At 42.2% G+C, this 26388-nt stretch overlaps 1 protein-coding gene across 1 annotated transcript in view; it reads left to right on the forward strand.

Annotated features, from left to right (window-relative positions):
* Positions 1-2626: 2626 nt before the first annotated feature.
* Positions 2627-26388, forward strand: part of HAUS6 (HAUS augmin like complex subunit 6) — a 356865-nt gene continuing 333103 nt past the window's right edge. Inside the window, exons 1-3 of the mRNA XM_069239436.1 lie at positions 2627-3037; positions 12407-12502; positions 25455-25533. Coding sequence (XP_069095537.1) covers positions 2916-3037; positions 12407-12502; positions 25455-25533 — 297 coding nt within the window. The 5' untranslated portion in view covers positions 2627-2915. The remainder of the gene's footprint in view (positions 3038-12406; positions 12503-25454; positions 25534-26388) is intronic.

Here is a 26388-nt window from a genome sequence, read left to right on the forward strand (position 1 = left end):
ATGTGTTAAAAGGTGTGGGTTTCACATGTCATCCATACTGGTAGGCATTATAGGTTACAAATACTTGGTCTGGAGAAACACAAAGGGCCTCATTTACTAGAAAATGTCGGAGAGCGGCGATGCGCCAAATTTGGCAGTCCCGTGCTCCTACATTTCTAAAATGCAGGGATGTGCCTTATTTGAAAGAATACTGCGCAGCCATGTGTTTCTCCCTGCACCAGCGCTAAATTAGCTGCCTAGCACCACACAACCACCCTTGCTCCATGTTCCAAGGATGGCTGCGTTGCGGGGGAGATTGTTTTTTGTGCAGGAAGGAACACCTTCCTGCACAAAACATTCTTTAACTGTGATTTGCTCCTTCTATGTGTGCTGCAGAATGCAGCGCACATAGAAAGAGCAAAAACCAAGGAAAAATAAAAGTATTTCTCCTTGTTTCGCCGTGCTAACGCCACCCCTGGGGTGGCGTTAGTATTTGGTGCTGCCTCAGATTTACGATTTCTCTTTAATCTGGGGCAGCGTCAAAAGCAATGGGTGTTGTGGTGGAATGCCCGCAGCAACACCAATCGCATGCCCCTATGCCGCAGAAAACTGCGCCGGAGGGGCCCATATTTACTGGGCAGTTCTAAGCCACAAAAAGTGGCTTAGCACCACCTTATAAATATGGAAAATGGCACAGCGCCAACTGAGAGTTGCAGAAACTGAAGCGTTGGTAGTACTAGGAGCTCATAAACGAGCCCCTAAAGTCTGAACTTTTGGAGTGGTTGTCTGTGCTGATACCACTTAATTATATCCCAAAATAACCCCTTTTCGCAACCTTAGTATAATGAACTCTTGAGGGGAAAAAAGGTCCAAAACTATGCCTTTCAGTTTGCATACAGCTCCTTGATGTCCGTTCATTGCTCACTGTGCTATATTAGAAGGATGTTAACTTATTTACTGCTAGTAACTAAAGGATCTCTGTGACAAATGCAGTAACTCACTGTTCTTTATACAATACAAATTTGGGAGATGCACGTCACAAGTAAGATTGCCACCTGGTTGAATTTGAACTGGCATGACCAGTATTTTAGTGTCCCAGTCAGTAGAAAAATTAACAAAATCGTCTAAAGCCAGTATTTTTCCTTCCTGCTGAAAATGAATGCAAGGGACTTCACATAAACTTACATTTAAGAATCATGCCCAGTCCTTTCCCAAATCTTCAAATGTGAAAATATGGACAGTATTTTCCCCTGGGAAAGGTGGAAAGTGGTGCTTTGCAGCAGTTACAATGGCCCTCTGCACTATTTTATGTCCAGGCGAAATTGTGACTCGATAAAATAGAGCTCTTTGGCCAGCTACTTAACCACAAGTAATCTTACCTTATTTTTAACCCTTGGAAGTTATGGGACCCAGCCTCTCAGCGTAGCATTAAGCAGAGACAGCCAGGGCCTTCCCACATTCACGAGCAAATTCATAAAGAAAAACAAAAAGAAATAATAACAAGCTTGCCCCTGGTGACCACATTGGTCCAGTCACTCAGGGGGATGGCCAACAGCATTGAGGAGGGCCGACATAGGGAGCGCTTTCGCACTAGGAATGATTGACGCCCTGCTCTTCTGACTCCAGGAACTGAGCAGTATTTTGATTGGCGGCACCACCACATCTGGTAAATTTGCGCACACAGGACCAACTATAGCCCAAATTTGTGCACCCCACCCCGAAAGTTATTTCCCGCACAAATGGGAAAAATATTGCCCATTTGTGCGGGAAATAGCCCAATATGGCAACACTGGCCATAGTGAGTCTTAGTGGCTCCATGTCACGTGAATCATAATGCTGCTGAGCCAGCCCCTGCCACCCACTGGCCTGCAGCAGTTAGAGTCAGTCTGTCAGTCACACAGAGAGCAGTACGGACCGCGCGCAGCTTTTCTCAGGGCTAAAGCAGTGCTCCAGCTTGACAGTCCAGAAGGCGCTATAAATGAGTGACTTTTCATTTCAGTGCAGTGATGCGGACAACCACAATGAAATGCGTTAGTCTAACCCCTGATGTGTGATACTTGGCAGGGCTGCAATAGGTCAAGGAAGCCACGGGTCAAAAAAGTTTGGTAAACACTGATCTACACCCTTGTGTTGCATGCCCTTCCTCCCTCCGAGATTAAAATAAAAAGCGCTAGCTGTGTCATAGTTCTTTTTTATCTTTAACTTTCAGCTATGTGCACAGCAGCCAGGCTACTGTGCAACATGGCTAAACCATTGACAAAGGAATAGCTCGCATAACGGAGACCTACTGAGTTTGCCAACACTTGATTGCCTTCGTTATAGGTGCTTTATAAAAAAAAAAAAAGACGCCTAACAGAAGCCTTCGGTCTTGTAAAAAAAAAAAGAAATCCAAGCCTCCTCGTCATATTATGGGAGTAACACGGCCTTTATTTCATGGCTGACTCGTGTATCCTCCTTTCACTGTAGCACGTTAGCATCCTAGCTCTGTATTTCAACTGTGGCTCGTCTAAGGCGACAGGTCGTAGAGGTCCAAGGATTGGTCATGCTACCTTTCACGGTACTTTCAGATTGGTGGGGAGAAGACACTTTGCGTGCGCTTCATTTTGACGTCACTGGATTTGGCGCGCTACTATTGGCCGCGACATTTGGGCGGTTTGAATGGCAATGGCGGCTCTTTCGGAAGTTCAGGAAAAGTGAGAGGAGGGGCGATTACTGCTTCGAGTCGTTGCTGTGGAGTGACAGCAAAAATCCGGCGAAACAAAGACGGGGTCTTCGGTCTCGCATTGAGCTTAAATGATACACAAGGCGGAACTTTGGTTCCTAGTTGGTAGTAGTGCCTATTCCCACCACTGTGCTCCCTTGTTGTCTTCTCCGTGATGGGCCTGCGCTGCACTGGACACCGAGCGCCGCCCGGGCTCTGACCCCTCGAACTCAGGATGAGTTGGAGCGGAGCCCAGCCATGGCACAGCCGGTACCTGTGGCTGCAGCTCCAAGCTTTGGGCTTCCAGGATGCGCCTCCCCCCGCCGGCAAGACGCTGAACCCCGCGACCCTGGGAGTGTAAGTGCTACCTTAGGATATTGTACGGTAAAGAGGTAGGAACACAGGTCAAGCAAGAGGGGCAGCGGGGCTGTAGAGGGGTCACTGCGTCGCTCCCGCCTCATTTCCCGTTTTGCTTTCATCAGTTTCCGCTGCAGATTAACTCTTCGTAGTGGAAGCTCTGGTTTTTATCGCCATCGCATCTCGCCGTAACGTCTTTCATTGTTCTGTATTCGGGATACTTTTCTATTATTCCTAAACATGTCGTCACCCCTCCTCCCCCCCCCTCTAGTTTAGGAAGTCCCTGTAAAATAATCCCACACTATTCATACAATGGCCATTTCTCTAGCTCTGCTGCTTTTTTTTCCTCGCCTACAGTAATGCCACATGCCCATACGCTTATACCAACTGTTTATAACGAAGCTCTTTTGTAAAATGCGCATTAATGAACTCACAACCATACTGGTATATGTAGTTCCTGAACAGTTGAGCACCACGAATCCTGCTCCCGGCATTACACTATTTTTTTTTTAGACTACTCTTGAATGTTTCGGCTCGGTTTGCTGGAAAGTGTCTTTAAATAAATATTTGCACATAGATGCGATCGTCTTGACTGAATATACAGTCTCCGCCTTTTAGCTGTTTGTCCTTTCATTGCACCTAAGGGAAACATAATCCAATCTTTGTTTTTAGTTTTCATTTTACAAAGTGGTTTAGGCTGTCTGAAAACCTTAAATTCTCGTGCATGCAAAATCACACACGAATTTAGCAACTGCGTATACGCCCTATATTATGAGAAACACAGTGAGAGTAATTTTCTTTATCGACTTTTTTAACCTTTGACAGAACCTAATTTTCTCAGAATTAAACAGTTTGCTCAAGTAGGATTACCAAGAGTGCTTCACGGTTTCAGAGAAACGCCATTGTGTGGTTGTTGCTTACTGCAAATGTTAATGGTTTGCACTATGCCACACATTTTTCACTTCACCATGTAAAGTGTTTAGCTTATGGCCCGAGATAATAACATTACAATTAAATATCTACTTGCCTGGTGATTTCGATTATTCTTTATAAACTAAGACGTTAGTGAATTTGTCAAGCGCGTGAAGTTGCGTACTACACTTCACCCTTTATGACATAGGACACATTTTATTAAGGTTCTTAATTATGCTTCTTAGGCCAGGCTCGTTTCAGACAACCCCACCCCCATCTCTTTTTATGGCAAGTTAAGGTAGAGAATAAGAACAAACCTAGGACGCTAATAATGACCAACAAAGTTGTGGCCGTTACAAAGTCTGAGTTCACAGACAGCCACTGGATGGAGGGTGCTCTCTGTAAGGCCACAGAAACTGTTGCTGCATTCCTTTCGAATGCCCATTTTCGTGTTTGTGGTAAATGATTAGCTTCAGACAGTTCTATCGTGATCTTGGGACGAAGTTACATGTCTTAGGTCAGGCTGGTGCCTCATTTGATGAGAAATGTATAGCATAAGTTACCTGCTAACCACAAATGTTTAGCAATGAATGAGACCACCTGCAAAAATGAATTGGTTCCATAATTCTGGTACTTATGACACACGGGGATTTCAGTGATTTTTATAGGTTTGCTATTCATTCATCCCTAGCACACCCACTTTGGCGCCGAGGTATAAAGTCCTTTATCCCTGAAGTTCCGTGTTATTTGGTCGCTTGACTATCACATAAGGTCCTTGGTAGGATATATTGCATCACACCACTTTTCTTGTTGACTAGCCCCTGTCGCAGTACAAGTGTGCCCTTAGAACAGTAAAATTGCGTATTCCACATCCCATGCTTAATTAATTGAAGAAAATGAGAAAGTGCTTGGGGAGTCTATCTTTTAGTGCTCTACTAACATCCATATTCCAGACTCATAGAAATATGTCCGTAATTACTTAAATAAGTAGTGCATGATCGTTATAGTTAGAGGGAACACTGTTCAGCACTCAATCCCTTAACCCTGTGGTATTTTGTGTCAATTATACCCTTCTAATCAAGGCCAGCAGTGACGTCCTGTCCCTTCTACAGCGTGAAGACTGAGATCTGGGTTTCTATTTCAGTAGACTGTTTTTTTTGCGCTTACTGGGATCTGGTGAAATACCATCCATTCCTCTTTGAGTTTTCTTTAAATGCTTTGATGCCGTGAAACTTTTAATCGTTGCACAATAAATGTTGGCATCCAACATCACAATTTATTTTGGTCGTGAAATGTCAAATACTTTGGAAAATTTTGTCTAGCTGAATCCATTGCATAGTTTTGTCTTGATTTGTGTAACTCTTGATTGGTTCGTTTGAAATAAGACCTATATAACAGTGCCTTACTTGTTTTTTTATTTTTTATTGAGCAGTGTAAACAAACAAGCAAGGCCGAAACTGAATTCTTGGGCGTAATAGAAAAAAAGGGAAAGCAATAAAGGGCATACGTGCATTACACATATGCCTAAATTTTCCACTGCATATTTTCATTCGACCCTTAACCACACCTGTATCCTGCATTAAAGTGCATTACAGGAATTAAATTTAGTGCATTTAAACTTCCTTATTAACATCCTTTCGAAATGAACACGGATACTAACGTGCATACGTGCCTTACTAAAACAGTAAATTTAGCAACGTTATTCTTACTCAATCCTTTCTCACATCATGTAGCTGGCATTAAGGTTGTGCTGTTGAAACACATTAAGATCTCACATGTTGACAACCTTACAGTAAACAAATCGCTCCCAAGGAGATAAATGCAAGTTTGGCTAATAATATATGGCGCAGTTGCCATATATTGTTAGTTAAATACCACAGTGCTAATATACAAGCCTTTAAACACTGATCTCTATTTCAATGACACAATCGCTTAAAATTGTGGACAAATCACTAATTAACGTATAAAATGCACCTGTGCTAATAAAGTGCCATTAATCATCAGAACTTCACTTGCCAAATCAGTCTCCAATTACAGAAGGGGGAGAATCTGGAGAGGCCCACTCCCCCTGTGTTCCCGAAAACCTTGAAACTGCCTCCACTTTCTTTCATATGCCTCCTTGAAAACTTTGGTCCTCATCATCTTTTCAACCCATAAGTTAATAGTGGTGGCGCTAGTTGATCTCCGATGTTGCAAAATCAGCGAGTGTGCCACTGTGGTCACAATTGAGATAAACCATTCGGAATACTTTATAATATTGCCTACTGAAGGGGAAAAATCAAACAAAGCCAATGTGAGTTCTGGTGGTACGTAAACCTGAATTGTTTTACTAATTTTGGCAAAAAACCTTAGTGCAAAATTGCTGCAGCCTAGGACATAGATAAAAAAAAGTATGTCCCCAGTCGTTTCTATCCATTCTGTCACACTGGAAACATTGATTAAGTTGAGATGGACACATTTTATGAAGCCTAAATGTTGTTTAGTACGCAAACCACCTTGAAAGAAATCCCGTCCTTTTATATTTGGCAGCTCTAAGAGACGTAGGGCCAGATTACGTAGACATCCATTTGCGATTCCCTAATTACAAATCGCAAAACTACGATGTACAACAGTGTCTCAGACACTACAATTCCCAAATGTGTCTCAAGAGACTGGCCTCATTAATATTCATGAAGCAGGTCGCACTTTGCAACCCATTTGGGAATGGCTGCACTCACAGGGATGGTGGCCTGTTGGAGACAGCAGACCACCATTCCTGTGACTGCTTTTTCAATAAAGTATATATATATATATATATATATATATATATATTTTTTTTTTTATACAGCCCAGGGCCCGGGCTCACTATGCCACTGGATTCAAGCTAGCCTGGCTGATGAAGGGTGATTCCCTGAAACTGGTCCCAGGATTCTTGTTTCCGGTCCAGGGAGGACCTGACCTGGCAGTTTGGGCTGGACTGTTCCCATGGGGAACAGGGTCAAGACTGGTTTGCATATGTCTGGGGAGGCATGGTGAGAAAAAGAATTGATGGACTAAACCCAGATCTGTGACTGGGGGTGAATGTTTGATTGGTTCCACGTTCCGTCCATCATTTGTGTTTGTATTTCTTTTTATATTTGGCAGCTCTAAGAGACTTAGGGCCAGATGTACGTAGACATCCATTTACGATTTCCTAATCGATTCGCCCCTTCCTAATAAGGACTCGCAAACACATTTTGTGATTCAGTACTAGGTTACGGAATGGAAAAATTGGGTTTAGGACATCCAGAGATGCTTTTTTCTGGCCCTTATATTCCAGCTCACAAATATACTCCAATTCACTTATTGTTAATTTGCACCCTGTTTCGCTATAAACGTTCTAGAAAATCACCTACCGCTGTTTGGGCTTATGTATTTTCTAAGAAACCTTTACCAGTTTTCCACTTCTAAAGGTGTATTCTCGTAAAGCAAGTGTACCTACAAGCAAGTTTCCAGCGTCATTTCCTTACAGTTTTCCTTCAAGAAACTGTTTTTTTAATTTATTTTTATATAGCTGAGCTGATCATCCATACTGTTGCTCCCCAATCACTGGGTTACTTGCTTCCATGTTATGAACCTCATACCAGCATAGAAATCCTCCAAATTATTAAACCTCTTCTCTTTCCTCTGATATATCATCGGCTTTGGTACCACCGGTCCCCATTTTTCACTGTCCTGTAATCGGTTATAGGCAAAGTTTGCAAATGCTGTTCTAACATCTTCAAGGTCTTATATCTGGACTTCTTAGGTAGTTTCACTGTCTTCAAAAACACAGGGAATTTGATCTCACGTTCTTTGACCATGACGTTTAGTAAGAAAAAAAGTCAAACCCGGTAGCTATTGCTGAAAATCAGATCAAATTGTCCAGGAGGGCTGCCTGGTAATAGGCCCTGAAATGAGAGAGTACCAGCCCCCGTGCCCTACCTTGGTTCTAATATCTCACTTTTTACCCTGGGTTTTTTATTTTGCTATAAAAAATTTAGAAACTTGGTGTTGCGTTCTCTAAAGTATGGGCTAGGTAGCCATAAAGGAAGATTGATTAAAAAAAAGAATACAAGCAAAGACAAAATCAGCATTTTCATTAAAGCAACTCTCCCAATCAACGTAAGCAGTAACAAAGTCCATATCTCAAGCAACGCTTTACTTCTATTAAAGGTTGTGCTGTAATTTAGTTGGAAAAGATCTATAAAATTATTAGTCACATAGATTCCTAAATACCTTATGGGGTGCTTTGGTAACATTTGTAAACTGACTGGAAGATAGCATTTAGATGCATTGAATAGTTAAAAATTCTGTGTTTTTCCGCGTTCATCTTATAGCCTATACTTGTACAACCCTTGATTTCATCTGTCAATTGCTGTATATTCTCAATCTCTACCTTTAGATATAATATAACATCGTCAGTAAACAGCTTTTTTTATTGGACATAGATTCCAGAGGGGGCAAAACCAGGTCATTATATTGAATGATTATTGCTAACGGCTCTACGAAAAACGTGAATAGAATCTGGAACATAGGACACCCCTGTCAGGTGCCTCGATTGCTCTTGACTGTCCCTACCTACTTAGAGTTGACAGTCACCTTCGTCGCTGCCCCAGCTATAGATTCTTCAACATGTATAGAAATTAAACTGGAAACCCAAACTTCTCCAAAAAAAAAAACGCCTGCTAATTCACCAAGTCCTTTTTCTTAAACCAGTTATAGTCTGCATTTAGCAAGCTTATTGGACAATAAGAATTGGCTTCTGTCGTATTTTATCTTTTTTGAGGAAGCTGTTTATTATAGATTCTTTGAATTAATTAGGGTCCTCTATTCCTTCTCTAATTTTACTAAGCAATCTTGATGAAAAAGGAAGGAGCTCCTTTAGAAACACTTTATAAACTTCCAATGGTATACCATCGCTACTCGTGGCTTTCACGTTTGCCATCTTTTTAAGGGCATTAACTACTTCAGACTGCCCAATTCTATCTGACAAAGCAGTTTTTTTGACAACTCAAAAGTTGAGGCAACTGAAGTGTTTCAAAATATTGTTTGATCTTACCTTGGGACAGCCTCAGCTTCCTCATATACATGCCTGTAGTGCCCTAAAACACCTCCACAGTCACGCCTTCCTTGCATTCCAGCCCTCCTGTAGCCGGATTTTGCAACTTACAACTTATCATCTGGCTATTCTTTTTGATTTTTGTTGATTTTCTTCATATACCTTTGCTGAAAGGCTTTATCCCCCCCAGAGATCTCCTCTATTAGAAGCAAGTCCCTTAAATCTTGTTTTGCTTACTCCAGCAAGTCTCTTGTCTCTGGATATTCTGCCTAGGCTGTTGGCTTGCCGTAAGCGACCAAAAAATAATTTGTAGCCTAATCAACAGCTGTTTGAAGTTTCTGAATTCTCTCCAGACGAAGTTTATTACCCCTTGCTTTATAAGCTATAACTTGCCCCCTAAACGCGGCTTTAACCGCCTCCCAGACCTTACTCTGATGCAGTTGCAGTTCATTAAAAAATATAATTATATAAAATCCCTCATCTCGTTCAACCAGATCTGATCTGAAAGCAGCAATCTGTCAAAATGCCACCCTGGCTTCACCTTTGGGAGCAAACTTGGCTCTATTTGAAGACTAACTACTGGATGCTCAGAAAATGAAGTTGCCATAATTACCCCCCCCCCCCCCCCCATTTCACTGTACTAGTTATGAAAAAAAATGAATTGAGGCAGATCTAAATCAATTTGAGTTACTCCTATATCTTGCAAATTCTGTGTGATCTATCTGCCAAGGATCGACTAATCTAAAATCTTGCTTCATTACTTAGCTGTTTTTGGTTTCAGCTGATTTTTCACTTTATTCGGGGTGTCTGTTTTTAAATCTTGTATAAAATTGAAATCACCTCCCAGGACTGTTATCCCCTCTGCTTTCATGGCTAAATTTGTTTCAGTGGCTGCGGATCATCAAACCCAGGCCCATAATACTTTACAAAATTGACATGCCTATCCTTGACTAAAGCCTTAACCCAGATCCACCCGCCATGGGTGTCCCTTTCTACCTCTTTAATTTTGCATTCTACAATGCCTACAAACAAAATTGCCACTCTCCTCACAGCAGCCCCTGCTGAAGCAAGATATGCCTGAGAGAACCTTCCAGGGAAATGTGTTTTCGAGGTGTTACTTTTAAAAGTGTTTCATGCAAATAAATGCCATCAGGACAATAGGAAGAGAGCTGTTTCATTAGTGGACCGATTTTACACCTGTTTCCTAGTGCATTCACGTTGCACATTAAGATTTTAACATACTGCATTAAAATTTTTAACCACAAAACCTCTTAATATCCCAATAATCACTTAATTGGCTCTTACCCAACAACTTGATCTTCAAAATCTTCTCAGTCAACTTCAGTCCATTCAAATTCCTTTTTACTCTGTTCTTTTTAACTACTCTCACCCCCACTACCATGCCCTTCTCCTACCCCACCCTTGAATCAGGGAACCCCATAAACCCCCATTCCCCAAGTTCCCTGTCTTCGAATGGTGCAGTTATAGGGGACCATGCATTCGTAGTGTGACTTCCCCTCGTCCCCAATGGTAGCTCAGCCCAATTGTGAAGAAAAACACTCTATATGCCCCCCCCCCCCAATTCTCAAAATTCTCAAACCAATTTTTAAATTAATGACATTCAGGATTTTGGCATTTTAGCAAGAAAAGCCTGTGTTTCCTCTGTCATCTGAAAAATGTCAAATTGTCAGTTTACAAGAACTTTAAGCTTAGATTATGGAAATAATGAGGCTTGGACCCCCACACGCTTGAATGCTGGGTCTTTTAAAAATAAAAAATAAATAAAAAAAAACAAGTTTTTAACCTAAGCAGCTGTTAGTGATAGAAAAGAGAACACTCATATGAATCTTTTCTGGTAGCGGAAATTATTTTTTGTCAATTGCTGCCTTCAAAATCTGTTATTTAATCCGGTAGTCAGAAAAGTTGACCAAAATTGGTTGAGGCAATTTCTCATTTACTGGCTAAAGCGCTGGGACTCGCTGTGCCTTCATCATCATCAGATCTGCTGGTGAGTCCGCTAAGATAAGCTTCCTAATGAGAGAATGAATTTATCAGCTGTGTTACTCTTTATTGACACTTGGGACTCACTCCCTTCCAGAATCCCAATAAATCGAAGTTTTGAATGTCTCGCATGATTTTCCATTTCTTCCACCTTGCTTTCTAAATAGCAAACCCTTTTTTACTCATTCAATACTTCCTTATTGAGGGAGCCCATTTTATCTTAAAAATCTGATATTTTGTTCTACTTTTTGCAGCCTTTTCACATGTTGTTCAAACTTCTGCTCAATCTTAGTCTTTGCTGTAGTTTTTCAATTTCCTGAGTCTGCTGCTGCCTTAGTTCACGTATTTCTACTAAAATTGTCTTGAACATAGCTTTCACCGACTACTATAAATATAGACTCCATGCTAATTGTATTCCTGTCACCGGTTTCATCCATGGACCACGGGCCTTCACGACCCTCAGTACGAAGCAAAATCTTTCCTGAATTATCAGTCCCATCCTCTACTACTTCTTCCCCCAGACAAGCTGGTACTTGAGGATCAACATCTGAAACCTCAGCGCTCTTAGCCTGACATTCATAGTAGAACTTACACTTGGTGTCTCCGTGCTGTTTTCGCCTCATCCCCTTTTCCACTTGGCCACTTGCAACTTTCTGAAATAGAGGGTATTCTTTGGCTTTCTTTACTGAACCTGAGCCCATACCAAGGACTGGAGCAGCGCCTATATCTCTGGTTACATTACCCTCTTTACTCAATTGCTGCACTTCTATTACATTTTCTTTGTAGCCCTCTTTATGCCCCTCTGTAAACTCAGTCATTGGCAGTTCTACTTGAAGGAGGCTGGAAATTGGAGAAGTTGGTGTAGGGTTCAGTAGTAAATGGTCTGACTGCACAAGTTGCCTCAAATTAAAGGGGATGAATGTCTCTCCACTATATGACCACTATCTTTCTGCTCCACAGGCTGCCACAGCCAAGCTTCCTTGCTCTGCCCACTGCTTTGCTTTCTGTGCCGCTGCTTCTCCTCGACTGTGGGATTCTTTACTCAACTAAAACAGTGCATCCTGCTCCGGCCAAGCTCACCTACAACGCATACACATATGGGGAAGGGATCACAGGAAACGAATGCTAGCAGCAAGCCATGTGGGCTCTGCCTGCTGCCCCTAGGTTTGCCTGTGTTGTTAAAACGAAACCCTTTGGTATGGTTACCGCACAATTTTTGAAGTGACTCCTAATTCTCAGGGGCTGCCTAATTTCTGTTGGCACAAGGGAATGCAACCTTTTAGTTAGGACATCATGTTTTGTACATCAGATCTCCTAAACTACCAATCAGTTTTCACTTGGTGTTGGGATTTCATTAAGACACTCCAGAAAATAACTTTTTTTCTTTTCTCTGATAGGCATATGTTTGACAAGCCAAACAGGGATGCGTTTTACGTGGTTGCCTACTTTTTATTCTCACGTCTGGATCCACCACGATGCAAAGAGACTTTCAGGTAGGAATACTTTTAATGACAGCTCTGTATTGCTGCGCACAAAGTATTGATGGTGTCTGGTGTTTTTTTTATTTTATTTTTATTTTCTTTAAATGTATTACACAACTTCAGTCTTGAATGGCAGTGAACCCAAAATAAGTCTTATGAGACCTGGTGTCTTGAGATGAACTCTGTTAGCAATAATTTTAATTATTGCATGAATACAAGAAGACACTAATCCATTTTTTTTCTTCTAATCGGGAATATATGAATGAGTTGGTTATTTTATAAAAACTACCCCTCCCCACTAAAAAAATGTGGTCAGTAGAGAATACATTTTGCTGGTGCGTGGTATTATAAGTTTGGATTTAAGCAAATCAACTATGTTGCTAGGGTAAACATTTGACGTTGATCTTTCAATTTTTGTTTACATTTTCCCTAATTCTTATCACAATTGATGTGCTTAAGATAATGGTTCTAAATCATACAGTGTAAGCATAGCTTCTGCCTCTTATTTACGTTGGTATAAATATCACCTAATATGTAATTAGTTTATCCTAAACTTTACCCAAACTAAAAATACTTTTAAGTATGCTGTTTAGATGTGTATACACCTTTGGTTGGAAGGCAGTATGGTGGTGGGTGGAATGCTTGAGTGAATTTCCGCCATTGATTATTCAGGGCAATGTTCAAGTTTGTTTTCTTGCCCACAATGCCACTGCATACAGGTTTTAGCCATTTGCTGTGTGTGGTGTGCGGGGTGGTGAGAAGGATGTGTGTTTTGTTCTAGGACATTGGGATTACTACATACATATTTTAAGACAGCTATGGTAATTCTTTCTGCATTAGGGGCCTTATTCCTTGTGGATGGTATTTTTTTTAGATAGCAGAAGTGCAGGAAAGGCCCTCTTTCTGGCATGGTTACCCCCACTTTTTGTCTGTTGTCAGTGTGCTTAGACTGTTTTCACTGGGATCCTGCAACCAGGACCCCAGTGATACTGCTCTCTCCTCTAAATTTGGTTGACTTGGTATATTTGACACCCCATAATTGGATTACTAGTGTACCCCCTGCAAGTCCCTAATATAGGGTACTAGGGTGCCTAGGGCATTGGTACATCAGGGGTCCCCATGGGCTGCAGCCGGTATTATGGCACCCATGGGAGCCCGTGCAAACTGTCTGCAGGTCTGTCATTTGCAGCCTTTCACTGCTAGTCACTAGATCAGGTCACTAAGTTTACCCTATGGTAGGCCATTCCATCCCTAAGGGCAGGATGCAGGTCCCTGTGCGGGGTCACCCCTGAAGGAGCAGAGGTGCCCCCTACGAACTACAGTTCCAATTCTCTGGACTTCGTAAGTGCGGGGAAGCCATTTTAGCTATGTACTGTCCATAGGTCACTACCTTTGGCCCAGCTACATAATGGTAACTCTGAACCTAGGCATGTGTGGCATGCAACATGTCTGAATCATACCCTAATACTGATGCCAGTATTGGTTGCATGATTCCATGCACTCTGTGGGCTTCTTAGAGGGACACCCCCGTCCCAGTATTGCTCCTACCAGTCTTCCAGGGTCTGCGAGCAGTCCACGCTGCTGCAGCCCCTCAAACAGGATTCTACCCTCCTGCTGCTCAACCAGCGCAAGCAGGGGAAGGCAGAACAAAGGATTTCCTGTGGGAGAGGTGTGCAACCTCCTTTCCCTTGGAAATGGGTGTTACAGGGCTGGGGTGATCTGAATGGTCAGGGTAGGCAGATGACGTCAGTGACCCCTCTGATAGTTGGTCACTTACAAAGTAACCAAGCTCCTTTTTGGGCTATTAAGGGACTCCCTTGCACGTGGGTCTCCAGATTAGACGTGCAAGACTCCACCAGGACTCCTGCAACAAACTCTTCTGCACCTGGCCACCGGAACTGTTGCTGGACTTCACAGGAACCGAATAAGGCTGCAACGACGAGACAGACTCTTCTTGCAACATTGTTCTGCGGCTCCTTTCAGCAACTTGCAACATTTTCATGGCTGTGCATCCTCTGGGGTCGGCAAGACTTCAGCTGCACCAAAGAAGCAAGAAGGAATCTCCCTCCTGACCACTGACCCGTCTGCAAACCAGTGATCATCGAAGGACAGCTCCTAGGTGACTTCAGGGACTCCTGCAGCTCCTGGACTCCACAGCTGGACTTCATCCATTACCGTTGACCCAGATCTTCACCCACAGAAGGGTGGGCATTGCCTCCTGCTCCACCCGGACTCTCCTGCGTGAACTGGATTCTGTCTCCTTCTTTTGAAGGTCCTCTTCCTCCAGAATCCACCCTTTGGTTCCACCGGCCTGCAATATTTCATTTACAAGTCCCCATGTTAGCCTATGGGATGATCAGGTAACTTACCTCTGCTCTCCTGGTCGCTGGTGGTCTTCTAGATACTTACCTCTTGGGGGACCCATTCACACATTTCTCTTTTTTTTAGTACATGGTCGCCGCCCCTCCCCTCCCCCCAAGAGGGCCCTTGCTATTCCTAATACTTACCTGTGTATATTGTGTGTGTACTTGGCTCCAGAAGGGGGTTTGCCTATCAGAATCTAGTTTGGTGTTCCTGTAATAAAGTACCTTTTATTTTTGCTACATTGTGTGGTTCCTTTCATGTACGATAAGTTACGGTGTGACTACTGTGGTATTGCAAGTGCTTCACACTCCTACTAGATAAGTCTTGGCTGCTCTCCACAGCTACCACCTGAGAGCCCTGGCTACCTAGACACTGTGACACTATCTAATAGGGGTTGCCTGGACCCAGTATAAGGGTTGCTTTCTGTTTCAGAGATCAGACTGAGAGACATTTTTAAGTCTTCCTGGGGGGAAAATCATGCAGTATTTTATGTGCATGGTGACCCTCCGATAGATGTTGAAGTTGGAAAAATAACAACAGAGTTTCTTCGGGCAATTAGGATATGGTGTTGATGCCTTTTTTGATGTGGTTTATATGTTGGACTTTCCATCGATAATCATGCGTGTTGATATTCTTCTGTTTATGCATATTGGTGTTTTAAAAAAATAAAAAATATTGCTCCCTCTTACCAAAATAATGGCAGTGTTTTTAACCCCCTTTCCTCAATACCTTGCAGCCAAATGTTGCACCATGGGTTTGAAGGTGTGTATCTGTCGTTTTTTAAAGTGACAAATTTGAAAGACACAAACAAGACTGTTGGATAAATACAAGAAAAAAACAAAATATCCAAATTGGATGCCAAGTATTGCAGGCGCCTCCATCAGAATAAATCCTTAAGTTTTTTTTTTTTAAAAGGCTATTAATAAGCACCAGAAGTCAGTGGGCCCCTTTACCCCAGCATATTTGTGCCTTCATCCAGTGTTTGTCCCTTTTTATTGGGGGTGGTGGAATGTACATGTATCCTCCTAATGGAAGACTAACTTTTAGTAGTAGGGAGGACCAGAATATATTAAGTAGTTTTCCCTGGGCCCACCAAATTGAGATGCTCAAGACTTCAGTCTTGCTTTGTCCACACACCAGGCATTCTCTACCAGGGCAATATCCCCCAAGACAGTGCCAAAGCCAACATCTTAGCTTCTTTCTGAAACTGGCTGCCTGCTCTGCATCTGGTCTGGTACCAGTATTCTTAAAAACCTAATATTCACACCCACAGATGAAAATGTAATGAATTAGGGGTTTGACTTTCACACTTGTGCACAGGAGCAGGACAGTATAGGAATCTAGCTCTCTATTTCATATCAAAATGAGATACTGTGCAGCGAGTACAGGGGTTCCCTTACTAGTGGAGAAAGGCTTGCTCTAGCAATCACAAGGTGCTCTCATAGGGGTAGTGCGATTGAGCAGCTTTAGGCTTATTGTAGAGGAGTGTTAGTCATTTACCATAGGCACACAGTCAATAAATGAGAGAGACAGGTCAATAAGGAGGTCCTCACCAATTTACAGAAAGAACAAGTATCTTTATATATGTTTAGGCACCAGAACCAAAATGCGTTTTTTTTGGGGGGGAAAGGGGGTGGGGGGGGGGGAGTGGGGGCAATACTACAGAAGAAAGCATGTGTTTCGTTTCCCTGCAAATGGCATCAACAAAGGATTTGCAGTGCTAAAATCACCAGCTTTCAGGAACAGGCAGACTTGAATCAGAAAACCAAATTTTTCAACACAGTTTTGGCATCTTACTGGGACCTACCCAATTTTAACTTTTTTTTTTTTTTTTTTTTTTTTTTTTTTTTGTGTGCTTTCAGCCTATTTAGGGACAGAAATAGGTGTAAAACCAGTGGTGGATCCTGGACAGCTAATCATTTCTGAAAATTGGACAAAATTCTGAATTCAGCAAGGGGTAATTTGTGTAGATCCGTCAAGGTGTTTTCCTATAGAAAGTAACAGTTGAAATAAAAACAAATATATATTGAAATTGAGTTGGGGAAAAAACAGCCATTCCTGTCTACGTTTTCTTCTGTAACTTTTTCCAATTATGGCAGATTTTTTTGAAGCAATATACTGTGATGTCATCTGGACCCTTCTGGTTGTGGGGGTATTTAGGGCTTGGAGGTTCATCAAGAACCCAAGGTAGCCAGAGCCAATAAATGAGCTACACCTTTCAATGGCGTTTCATTGTATACCTGGTATACAGCAATTCATTTGGTAAAATAAAGAGTGAAAAATAGATATCAAGGAAACCTATGTATTTCCGAAATGGGCACACGGTCAGAAGTTTAGAAGAAGTGGTTAATTGCACATCTCTGAATTCAGGGGTCCCCATATTAGCATGTGAATTACATGGCATTTCTCAAAATGACTTCTTCCTTACACACTTTCTTCCATTTGGATGGCAAAAATGTAGAGAAAGACAATTGCCAGTAACACTTGTTCTTCTATTCTGTCCCTTCCCCCCATTAACCCCCCCAATTCTCCAGATTAAAAATGGCACATCACTTGTTTGGGTAGGCCTAATGCTCGCGACTGGGAAAGCCCCAAAACGCAACATGGACACATCACATTTCTACACTGAAAACTGGTGTGTTTTTTGCAAAGTGCCTAGCTGTGGATTTTGGGCTGTAGCTCAGCCAGCACTTACGAGAACCTACCAAACCTGTAAAAAAAAAAAAAAAAATTAAAACTAGCCACCTAGGGAAATCCAGGATGGGGTGACTTGTGGGGCTCTTGCCAGTTTGTTACCCAGAATCCTTTGCAAATGTCAAAACTTGGCAAAAATACTTTTCCCTCACATTTAGGTGCTGCAAAGTTCTGGAATCTGAAGGGAGCCATCTAGGGAAACCTACCAAACTCAGACATTTCTGAAAACTAGACACCCAGGGGAGTCTAGGGAGGTGTGACTTGCACGGATCCCCCAGTGTTTTCTTTCCCAGAATCCCCTGCAAACCTCAAATTTAGCTTTTAAAAAATCTAATTTTCTTCACATTTTTGTGTGGGATCACAGCACCGGCACAAATTTCCTACCCCTCCGCGTTCCCCTCGGACTCCTGATTAAAAATGATACCTCACTTGTGACCGGAAAGGGCCAAAAGTGTAGAGATTGAGAGGAAATCAAAGCCAGTCCAAAACGGCAGTTGTTTCCAAAAGTTTTTAGACTTTGTAAGGCAGAATTTTTATCGGTATAGATGCGACAATGTTGGGTGGTAGGAATTTTGTGGATCCCTGTGGATTCCAGAAGGTTCCATCACAAAAATGTAGGGAAAAATGCGTGATTTCAAGCAAAGTTGGAGGTTTGCAGGTCATTGTGGGTAAGAAAATGGTGTTGGGCGCATGTGAAGCACACCACCCTGGGCTCACTCAGATGTTTAGTTTTCAGATGTGTCTAAGTCTGGTAGGTTTTTCTAGGTGTCTGCGTACCAAAGTCCAAAAGGTGCAGCCATTCACCATTCCAAGTGGGACGATGTAGAGAGTTAGCCAAGCTCTCTTCGCCCTTATGTAAAATGAAAACCCAAGAGTCAAATGTTTTCTTGCTTGCCATTGGGTTGAGATGCTTTAGCTTGCAGGGGGAGCTGAAAGGCTGTTGCCCCCTTCAGTTGCGGTGGGGAACATAATTCAGCCCATAGTGGTTGGCAGCCCCCACCCCCTTTATTATTTTTTTTAAATGTCCTGCCATCTAGTGGGCTTTCTGCCCCACCCCTCTTTGCCCCCCTGGGGGGTGGATTGGGGGTAATTACCCCATCTGTTTCCCCCCCGGTTGGTCAGAAAAAGTCTTTGTTTAAAAAATAAAAATAAAAAATAAAAAAATAATCTTCCCTGGTGTTTAGTGGACTTTCTGCCCCCTTAGGGGCAGATGGGCCTTAAAAAAACTAGGCTGATCTGCCTAAATAATATGTTGCTATGAAGAGCGAGCCTTGCATAAGGGGCTGCTCCCCTTGTGTAAAATAACAAAAAAAACTTGAAATATTTAGTATTGGTAAAGTGCAGAGCATGTATGAAATTACGCTTGTGTTCCTGGATCTGTTTGTCTGTTCGAGAAATGCTAACAATTAGTATTTAGCAATTAAAAAAAAAAAAAAGTATTCACGGATGCACAGCCAGCTTATAGATGTTTGAGCGACTCAGCACTTTTTTGAAAGAAGACTTGAAACAAATAGCTTACATCAAAACAGTGAAAGGTCAAGGGCCAACTAAAGTTGAAGTTTATAAATCTGCCACTCAAAACAGAACATGCTGTCAAACTACCACGTTTTTTTGGTTATGTAGGGTTTTCATAAACTGGCCACCAAATCATTCTGTCTCTTTAGGGTTCAGTTGTTGGTATATGCTACAGTAGCTTTGATAAAGTTTTAGTTACCTTTCTTGGAGCTAGAGTGGGAAATGTTAGGAAAATGGTGTTGAATCAGGAAAGTGTAGTAGTTAGATCTCTGGGCAACGTGAGCTGACAAGTAAAGAGTAGTTGATAGGTAGTCAGCCACTGTTCCTATTGAAGGTCCTGGATTCGTATAGGTGGATAATTTTAAGACGGCACGTTACCCAAGAGGTGGTGCTTCGTAAGCTTATTATGCCAACTGATCGGATTTTGATAATGGAAAATGCACAGCAGCAAAGGTTGCTCCTCTTTATTTTTCATTAGCGCTAAGGCAGATTGATATGTTCTGAAGTTTATAGAGGCGAAATATTTTTTTTGAGTATTTGTGAAGTGATTTACATCATTACATTTGCCTGTTCTTCTGATTATTATTATTTTTTTTTTTGGGTCTGGGATACAACTAAGTGTGACTTGTAGTTGATTGATGCAAATTTTGAAGTGAAGTTCAAATTAAACTGACAGCATCCTCTTGCTAATGGTATTGTTACAAGTTGTAATGCTGCATTAGTCTTTGACGCACTGAGCATATCACTTAACGTAAGCACATCTTTTTGCTGCTCTACTAAGCTGCTAAAAACAGCCGTTTTTTAAATGTGAGATTTCATTATGAGGTTCTATTATTGTGTGTTTTGGGTCTAAAGCTATTGCTTTCAGTTTTTTTTTTTTTTTTTTTTTTTAGTGTTACATTTGGGCACATGTTTATCTTTTGTAGTTAATAGGACAGGATCAGGATTCCCAACAGATATTCCTTAACACAACTCTTGGGCCTGCCAGGACCTTCTGGTTTTTGGGAAGAGACCGCATTTCCTGGACTGTACATTAGTGGAGGCCATTTTACGACTTGGCTCTCCAGCTTTCCCCGATGCCCCTGACCATGTGCAGGGCTGCAGAGATGTATAAAATGGTGTGATGCGCATCAACGCTTAAGGCTATTTGCGTTAAGACTGCATAAAGTGCTTCCTCTTGCAAGGTAGACTCCTCAAATAGCATACGTGTGGCACATTTTTTAAGCTTTGCACAGAGAAAAAAAGGTGAGTTTCTTGGGGAATATCAAACTATTAAGGAAATTGGCCTGAGTTAAGATCATTTTGTGTTCATTAGGTGCCTGCCAAAGGAGCAGAGACCGAACATGTGTAGGAGGAATGTAAATGTGTGTTTTTTGTTTAATTTTTTTAAAATTTTTATTATTATTTAAAAAATAAAAATAAAAATGTTTTTCTGTCTGTACCAAACTGAGAAACTAGCTTATTGGATGTATCCCACCCCTAGTGGGCCAAACGATACCAGAATGAATATAAAATTATCCACATTAACTGAGGTGTAGGTTGTAAAGGGGGGTGGTGACTATAATCCAGAGGGCTATTTGGAATTGTTCTATCACAGAAGACAGGACAGATGGAAATTTTGAAGCTTTGGCATGCAGTTGCTTGTTATCGGGAGCATGGAAATTAGCTTTTTTGCTCATAGATTGCCCACCTAAGTTAGATAATGAGACATGGAAAGAGATGCATGACGTGATTGACAGCGCAATAGTAAGCATGCGGAGATTGAGTGTTTTAGGACATTTTAATCTATATTCGGATAACTTGAGTGATGCCAAAGCCCAGCAGTTTGTGGACACAATCGGGACCTGTAGTGTGATGCAGTATATTTATAAATCTATACATGTCCCATAGAAGGACATCCCCTAGATCAAAGTTGGCCCTGGGCTTGGGCATAATTACGAATCTTGAATGGTCCTTCTGTGAACCAATTGTCATTTGCTTACACTTTTTATAATTTGTGATGTAAAAAATACCTTTGCCATGCCCCTGCAATCCAACTGATATGACCTTCGAAGAAGCTTGATGCAGTTAAAGAAAGTACTGAGCTGTCAGTCTGTCACTCAGACTTGGGACATACTACTGTTATGCCATTAATTGTGTTTGACCAATGACTTTGTGTTTCACCACTGCGCATATTAGTTGTTCAATGTTCATCAGGAGCACATTACATTCTGAATTCAGTTTAGCTGCCTATTGGCTTTAACGTGGCATTAGACATTACATTTTGTATTCAGTTTAGCTGCCTATTGGCTTTAACATGGAGTTTGACATTGCAGTTGAGACATTGCAGATGAGCTGTGTTTTTTCCACATGGTAGACCAAACTGTGTTTTTCAAATTGAATTCACACTAGCTTATATTTGGTGTTTTTCTTTCTGCTCAGCCTTGGGAAGAGGAGAGGCTTAGGAGATCTGGCCAATCTCCAATGGCTTGTTTTATTTCCCAGGTCTGAGAGGAAGGGGCCAGGCTTTTAACAGTGGCCCTGGGCAGCAGCGAGGGGAGATTCTCCAGGACTTCAGTCAGGAGCAGACGTCAGCTGCCTGGCCTCCCGTTTGGGTGGAAAATCTCCTTCTCGCAGTTGAACAGGAGTCATCAACTTGTAGGCATGAGAAGGATGATGAGCAGTGATAGGCCCTACGGTGATGCAATAATATAATCACATGTATTTGCTGTGCACATTGCAATTGAGAAGTACTTTGATATATTTTGCTTTCATTGCTGTGACTACTTTTAAACGTGTGCTTCCAACCTACTAATCTCGTCTTTCAGGAACCTTGTGGTGAAGTAATAATAATAAATGTCTTCTTTAAACTAAGAAGTGCATTCCAGAGAAGTTTTGTCAGCTCGGTCATAAGATATGAGAAGGAAATCAAAACAACTACAACAATACTAGATGAAGAGGTGCCCATGGAGGCATGTTACAGTTATCAAAGTCAGGCCACAAATAAGAGGGATGCAGATGTGTTCAACTAAATTGATACCTGACAAAGAAAGTTGAGAGTACATTTAGAGCTATAGCGGAAGCAAATTGAATTATTTGGCTGCTTACATTCTAATTTCCAGAAATATAGCTAGTGAATCGTTTGGTACAGTAAAGTCCTTTATGCAGCCTGATTGCATCTCGGGTACTTTAATACCTTCTCAGAAGTTATGTAATGAACTGACAACACAACTCAGATGATTTATTATCAAATCAGATAGAAAGGCTCTAACCCCTTGACAGACAGCCTTGAACTAGGCCTCTTTCCAAGAGTTGGGAGAAGAGTAGATAAGGGAAATCATGCTGAAAATGAAGTAAAGGTCACAAGATAGCACAGTTTCCATTTCTCTCTTATAAATGTTTCCTTTCACTTCTTATGTGACGAAGATGGTTAACCTGCTTTTAAGTACAGGCACGCTCTGATTTGATTCAAGGAAAGGGATGGCAATACCTTTGTTACAGAAATGTAACTTAGAACTAATAGGGAAAACGTCAGACCTATCTTGTTACCAGCTTTGAGTAAAATTACAGGATGATTAGTAGGCAAACAGTTCTCAAGGGAGGGGGAAATTTATGGTTGCTTCATGGAATCGCTGCGGATAACAGCCATTTGAAATACGTCCGTCTGACACAAAATCTTTAAATTAAACAGTGCTGAGTACTCTCCCATCAGGGCAAAGCAAACTTGTCCAAACAATCTCGCATATGGATGCTCTCGAGTAACTATAACAACTTGAAAATTAAATTATACCTTGGAACATGATGTTCAATCTACCTGAAGCAAAAGTTAATGTGTTTTTCTGTGGTGTGGTGTTTTTTTTATTTATTTTTATTTTTTATTTTTGGCCTCCCATCGCTTTACCACTGTGGATTATTAAAAGTGAAATCATAAACAGTAGGCTATACAGTTTTACAAACAAGGACCTAATTTGTCTTGTTTCTTTTGCACAATTGTTATGAATGATGATAGCACTCAGCACCCACGTTGAGTCCAGCACCAACCACAGCAAAGAATTGTTCAGCATTCAGAGAATTCTCCTGCCCATCCACCACAGAGAACACGATCCACGCCTCCCAAACTCTCTGCGACACGCTCTTAAATTACTTTTACCACAAGATCACTGACATCTACAGCAACTTTGACCTCCCCCAGCCCACTGACCTCGACCACCCTCACACCCCAACTCGCACTTCCCCTATCCCAACTCACTTCCCCACACAGTCGCCATCATGACTTCCATCCTTTTCGGATCCCCGCTGACCCCTGCCCACACCACTTCTACAACCTAGGAAGGGAAGTAAACCGAGCCACCCTCACAGAAATCCTCAACTCCTCCATCTCCACAGCCACTGTCGCTGATACCTGGAAGCAGGCTGAGGTCAAGCCCCTCCTGAAGAAGCCCTCAGCTGACCCTAACGAGCTCAAGTACTACCGCCATATCTCGCGCCTCCCTTTTCCCAGCCAAAGTCTTGGAAAAGGCCATCAACCGCCAGCGTGCGGACTTCCTCGAAGACAACCGCTTGCTTGACCCATCCCAATCCGGTTTCTGGCCCAGCCAGAGTACTGAGACAGTCCTGATCGCAGCAACAGACAACATCAGACACCTCCTCACCCTAGGAGGAACCGTGGCCCTCATCCTCCCCGTCCTATCAGCGGCCTTCGACACTGTTTCCCACCAAACCTTCATCACCAGACACCACAGCATTGGCATCCAAGACAACACACAACTGGATTGCATCCTTCCTCTCCAGCCGAATGCAGAAGATCCTCCTCTTCCCCCTTTGTCTTTGCACCTAATGACATCACCTGCAGTGTCCCCTAGGGCTCCTCCCTCAGCCCCACCCTCTTCAACACCTACATGACGCCACTGGCTGACATCCCACGCACATATGGCTTTACATCTCCTATGCTGATGCCACTCAGCTCGTCCTATCCCTCACTCAACTTCCAAAACACTGTGACCAAAGTCGCTAACTGGATGAGGTTTAAAACTCTTATGTTGGAGTATTCTGGAAACCAAAAAAATATATAAACACCGTTGACAATCTTGACTCGTGCGATATAACCCACAGAGATCTGTTCCAGGTCAAAACTATTATATGTTTATTTTACCCAGACTTGGCCAAGGCAGGGTGGGTGTTCAAGCTCTTTCATATCTGGGGCCATGGCTATGGAACAACCTTCCACTTCAGCTCAAAGCCACTGAGTCTCTACAAGGGCTTTTGGAAAGCTCAGCAGACCTACCTAATTTGTTAATATCGTTCAAGGGTATTGCTGGTTGGTTTCTGTACTTAGTCTATTGAGCGTCAGTATGCCATAGGGCACACTGTTTTAGAAGGCTTATTTTTAAATCTTCTTTTTACTGGTGATATGTGAAAATGGTACAATTGGGGTTAGGGACTTAATTTGCGTAATCTTTATTTGGGGAAAATCTGCCTGAAATGCTGTATGGCTCATTTCTCTTCCTTGACTTCTGTATTAAATTCTGTGTTTGTCTGCAAGTCTGCAGGTGAAGTGGGAATGTAATTCTCGTGTTGCCAAATGTCCAAAAGGGGACCTGTTTTCAGTATTGGTTATAGGTTGCTGTAGCAACACAAAAGGATGATGGACGGGGTGTTGAAACTTTTCAAACACTCACCCCCAGTCACAGATCTGGGTTTAATCCATCGTTCTTTTGCTCACCATGCCACCCCAGTTTGGACCCAGCTATATGCAAATCAGTCTTGACCCTGTTCCCCATTGGAACAGTCCAGCCCGAACTGCCAAGCCAGGTCCTCCCTGGACCGGAAACAAGCATCCTAGAACCGGTTTCAGGGTATCATCCTTCATCAGCTAGCTTGAATCCAGTGGCACAGTGAGCAAGGGACCCATGTCTGAACATACCCTTCCCACTTAGGGCAACTTTAGCAACACAAAAGGATGATGGACGAAGTGTTGAAACTTTTCAAACACTCACCACCCCCGTCAGGGGGTTGCTGTGACATGTAACTGAGGTGAAGATGAGCTCTTAGCATTAGTTTATTAATCTCTATGTATTTATGGACTCTTGAAATAAGGTGATTAAACAGATACTTGTGTTATTGTAACGCAGAACATTCTGGCAAAGGGTCCTTTTATGGCTCTGCTATGCAGTTTATGAATGTTGAAGTGACTGTGATGCTTTCCTCCCAGTAATATATGCGCTGCTTGTGTTATGTTGCCAGTTATAATATGACTGTTTGTTAGTTCACAAGCCTTGCTATTTTTGCTCATGCCGTCTGTGTGCACATAAGTGATTGCGAGATAGTAATGGAAACCTGTAGCTGTGTTTCTCAGCTTTGCAGACACTCGTTCATACCGGGTATTGTTTCCTTTTATTTTGGAAATGAACAGATATTGTTGGCCTCCTATGGACAAAAAAAGGGATGCAGAATTCAGGAAACTGTGCTGTGAGTGGCTGAGGAGCATTTCTGTAAGTACTGTATTTTCAAAGATAAAGCTGCTGCTTCATTGCGTTCACTTTTTATTGAGGATTTTTACAAACACCTGTTTATTTGCACAAATTGGTGAAACATATGACTCTTCTTGACCTCGGCTCAAGGCTTGGATACAACCCTGACCTGGTTGGTGCCATTTTTGAAAATATTATGAACTGATGTTTCTTTAATGGCTTCTTGCCCAAATAGTCCCTGGCCCTTATATTGTGCAAGCCACTCCATGTGCCTACATCTGATCCATTTCTTGTGACCATTGCCTTGTCAAGCGCATGTGATGGGTGCATGTGGAGACATTTGTCACTGTGGCGATGAAGCACTTTTGTAATTATGCCCACTATTGGTGGATGTGATGTTTGACAAAGAGGTATCATCCTTTGAATTGCCATCACCCTCTCTTGATTGGCATGTGCTTTGTCGTGGCAGAGTTCAAAACTGCTCCCAAGGAGGGTAGAATCTGCTGAGGGCAGAGATGACGTTGACTTTAAATCCTAACATGTACAGAAGTTACTGTTGCTCTAGGTCATGCTGGCCATTGCTGATGGCTGCTACTCTATCAGTCAATCATCTAGGTATGGAAATGTATGAATAGTGCTGTGTTGGCGATGTGCTGTGACTGCCACTAAGCACTTTGTAAAGAACCTGCAACTGTCACTCCGAAGGGCAGAAGTTAGAATTGATAGCGTTGTCCACCTACCACAAACCTAAGGTAGCGATGGTATGCTGGATGAATTGTAATGTGGTAGTAGGCATCCTTGAGGTTACGTGCCGACATGTGATCTCCTGCACAGAGCAGTGAAATTAAGTAATTTCTGTGTTTAAATTGAGCCATG

The sequence above is a fragment of the Pleurodeles waltl genome, chromosome 1_2 (genome assembly GCF_031143425.1).
Source record: "Pleurodeles waltl isolate 20211129_DDA chromosome 1_2, aPleWal1.hap1.20221129, whole genome shotgun sequence".
Lineage (NCBI taxonomy): Eukaryota > Metazoa > Chordata > Amphibia > Caudata > Salamandridae > Pleurodeles > Pleurodeles waltl.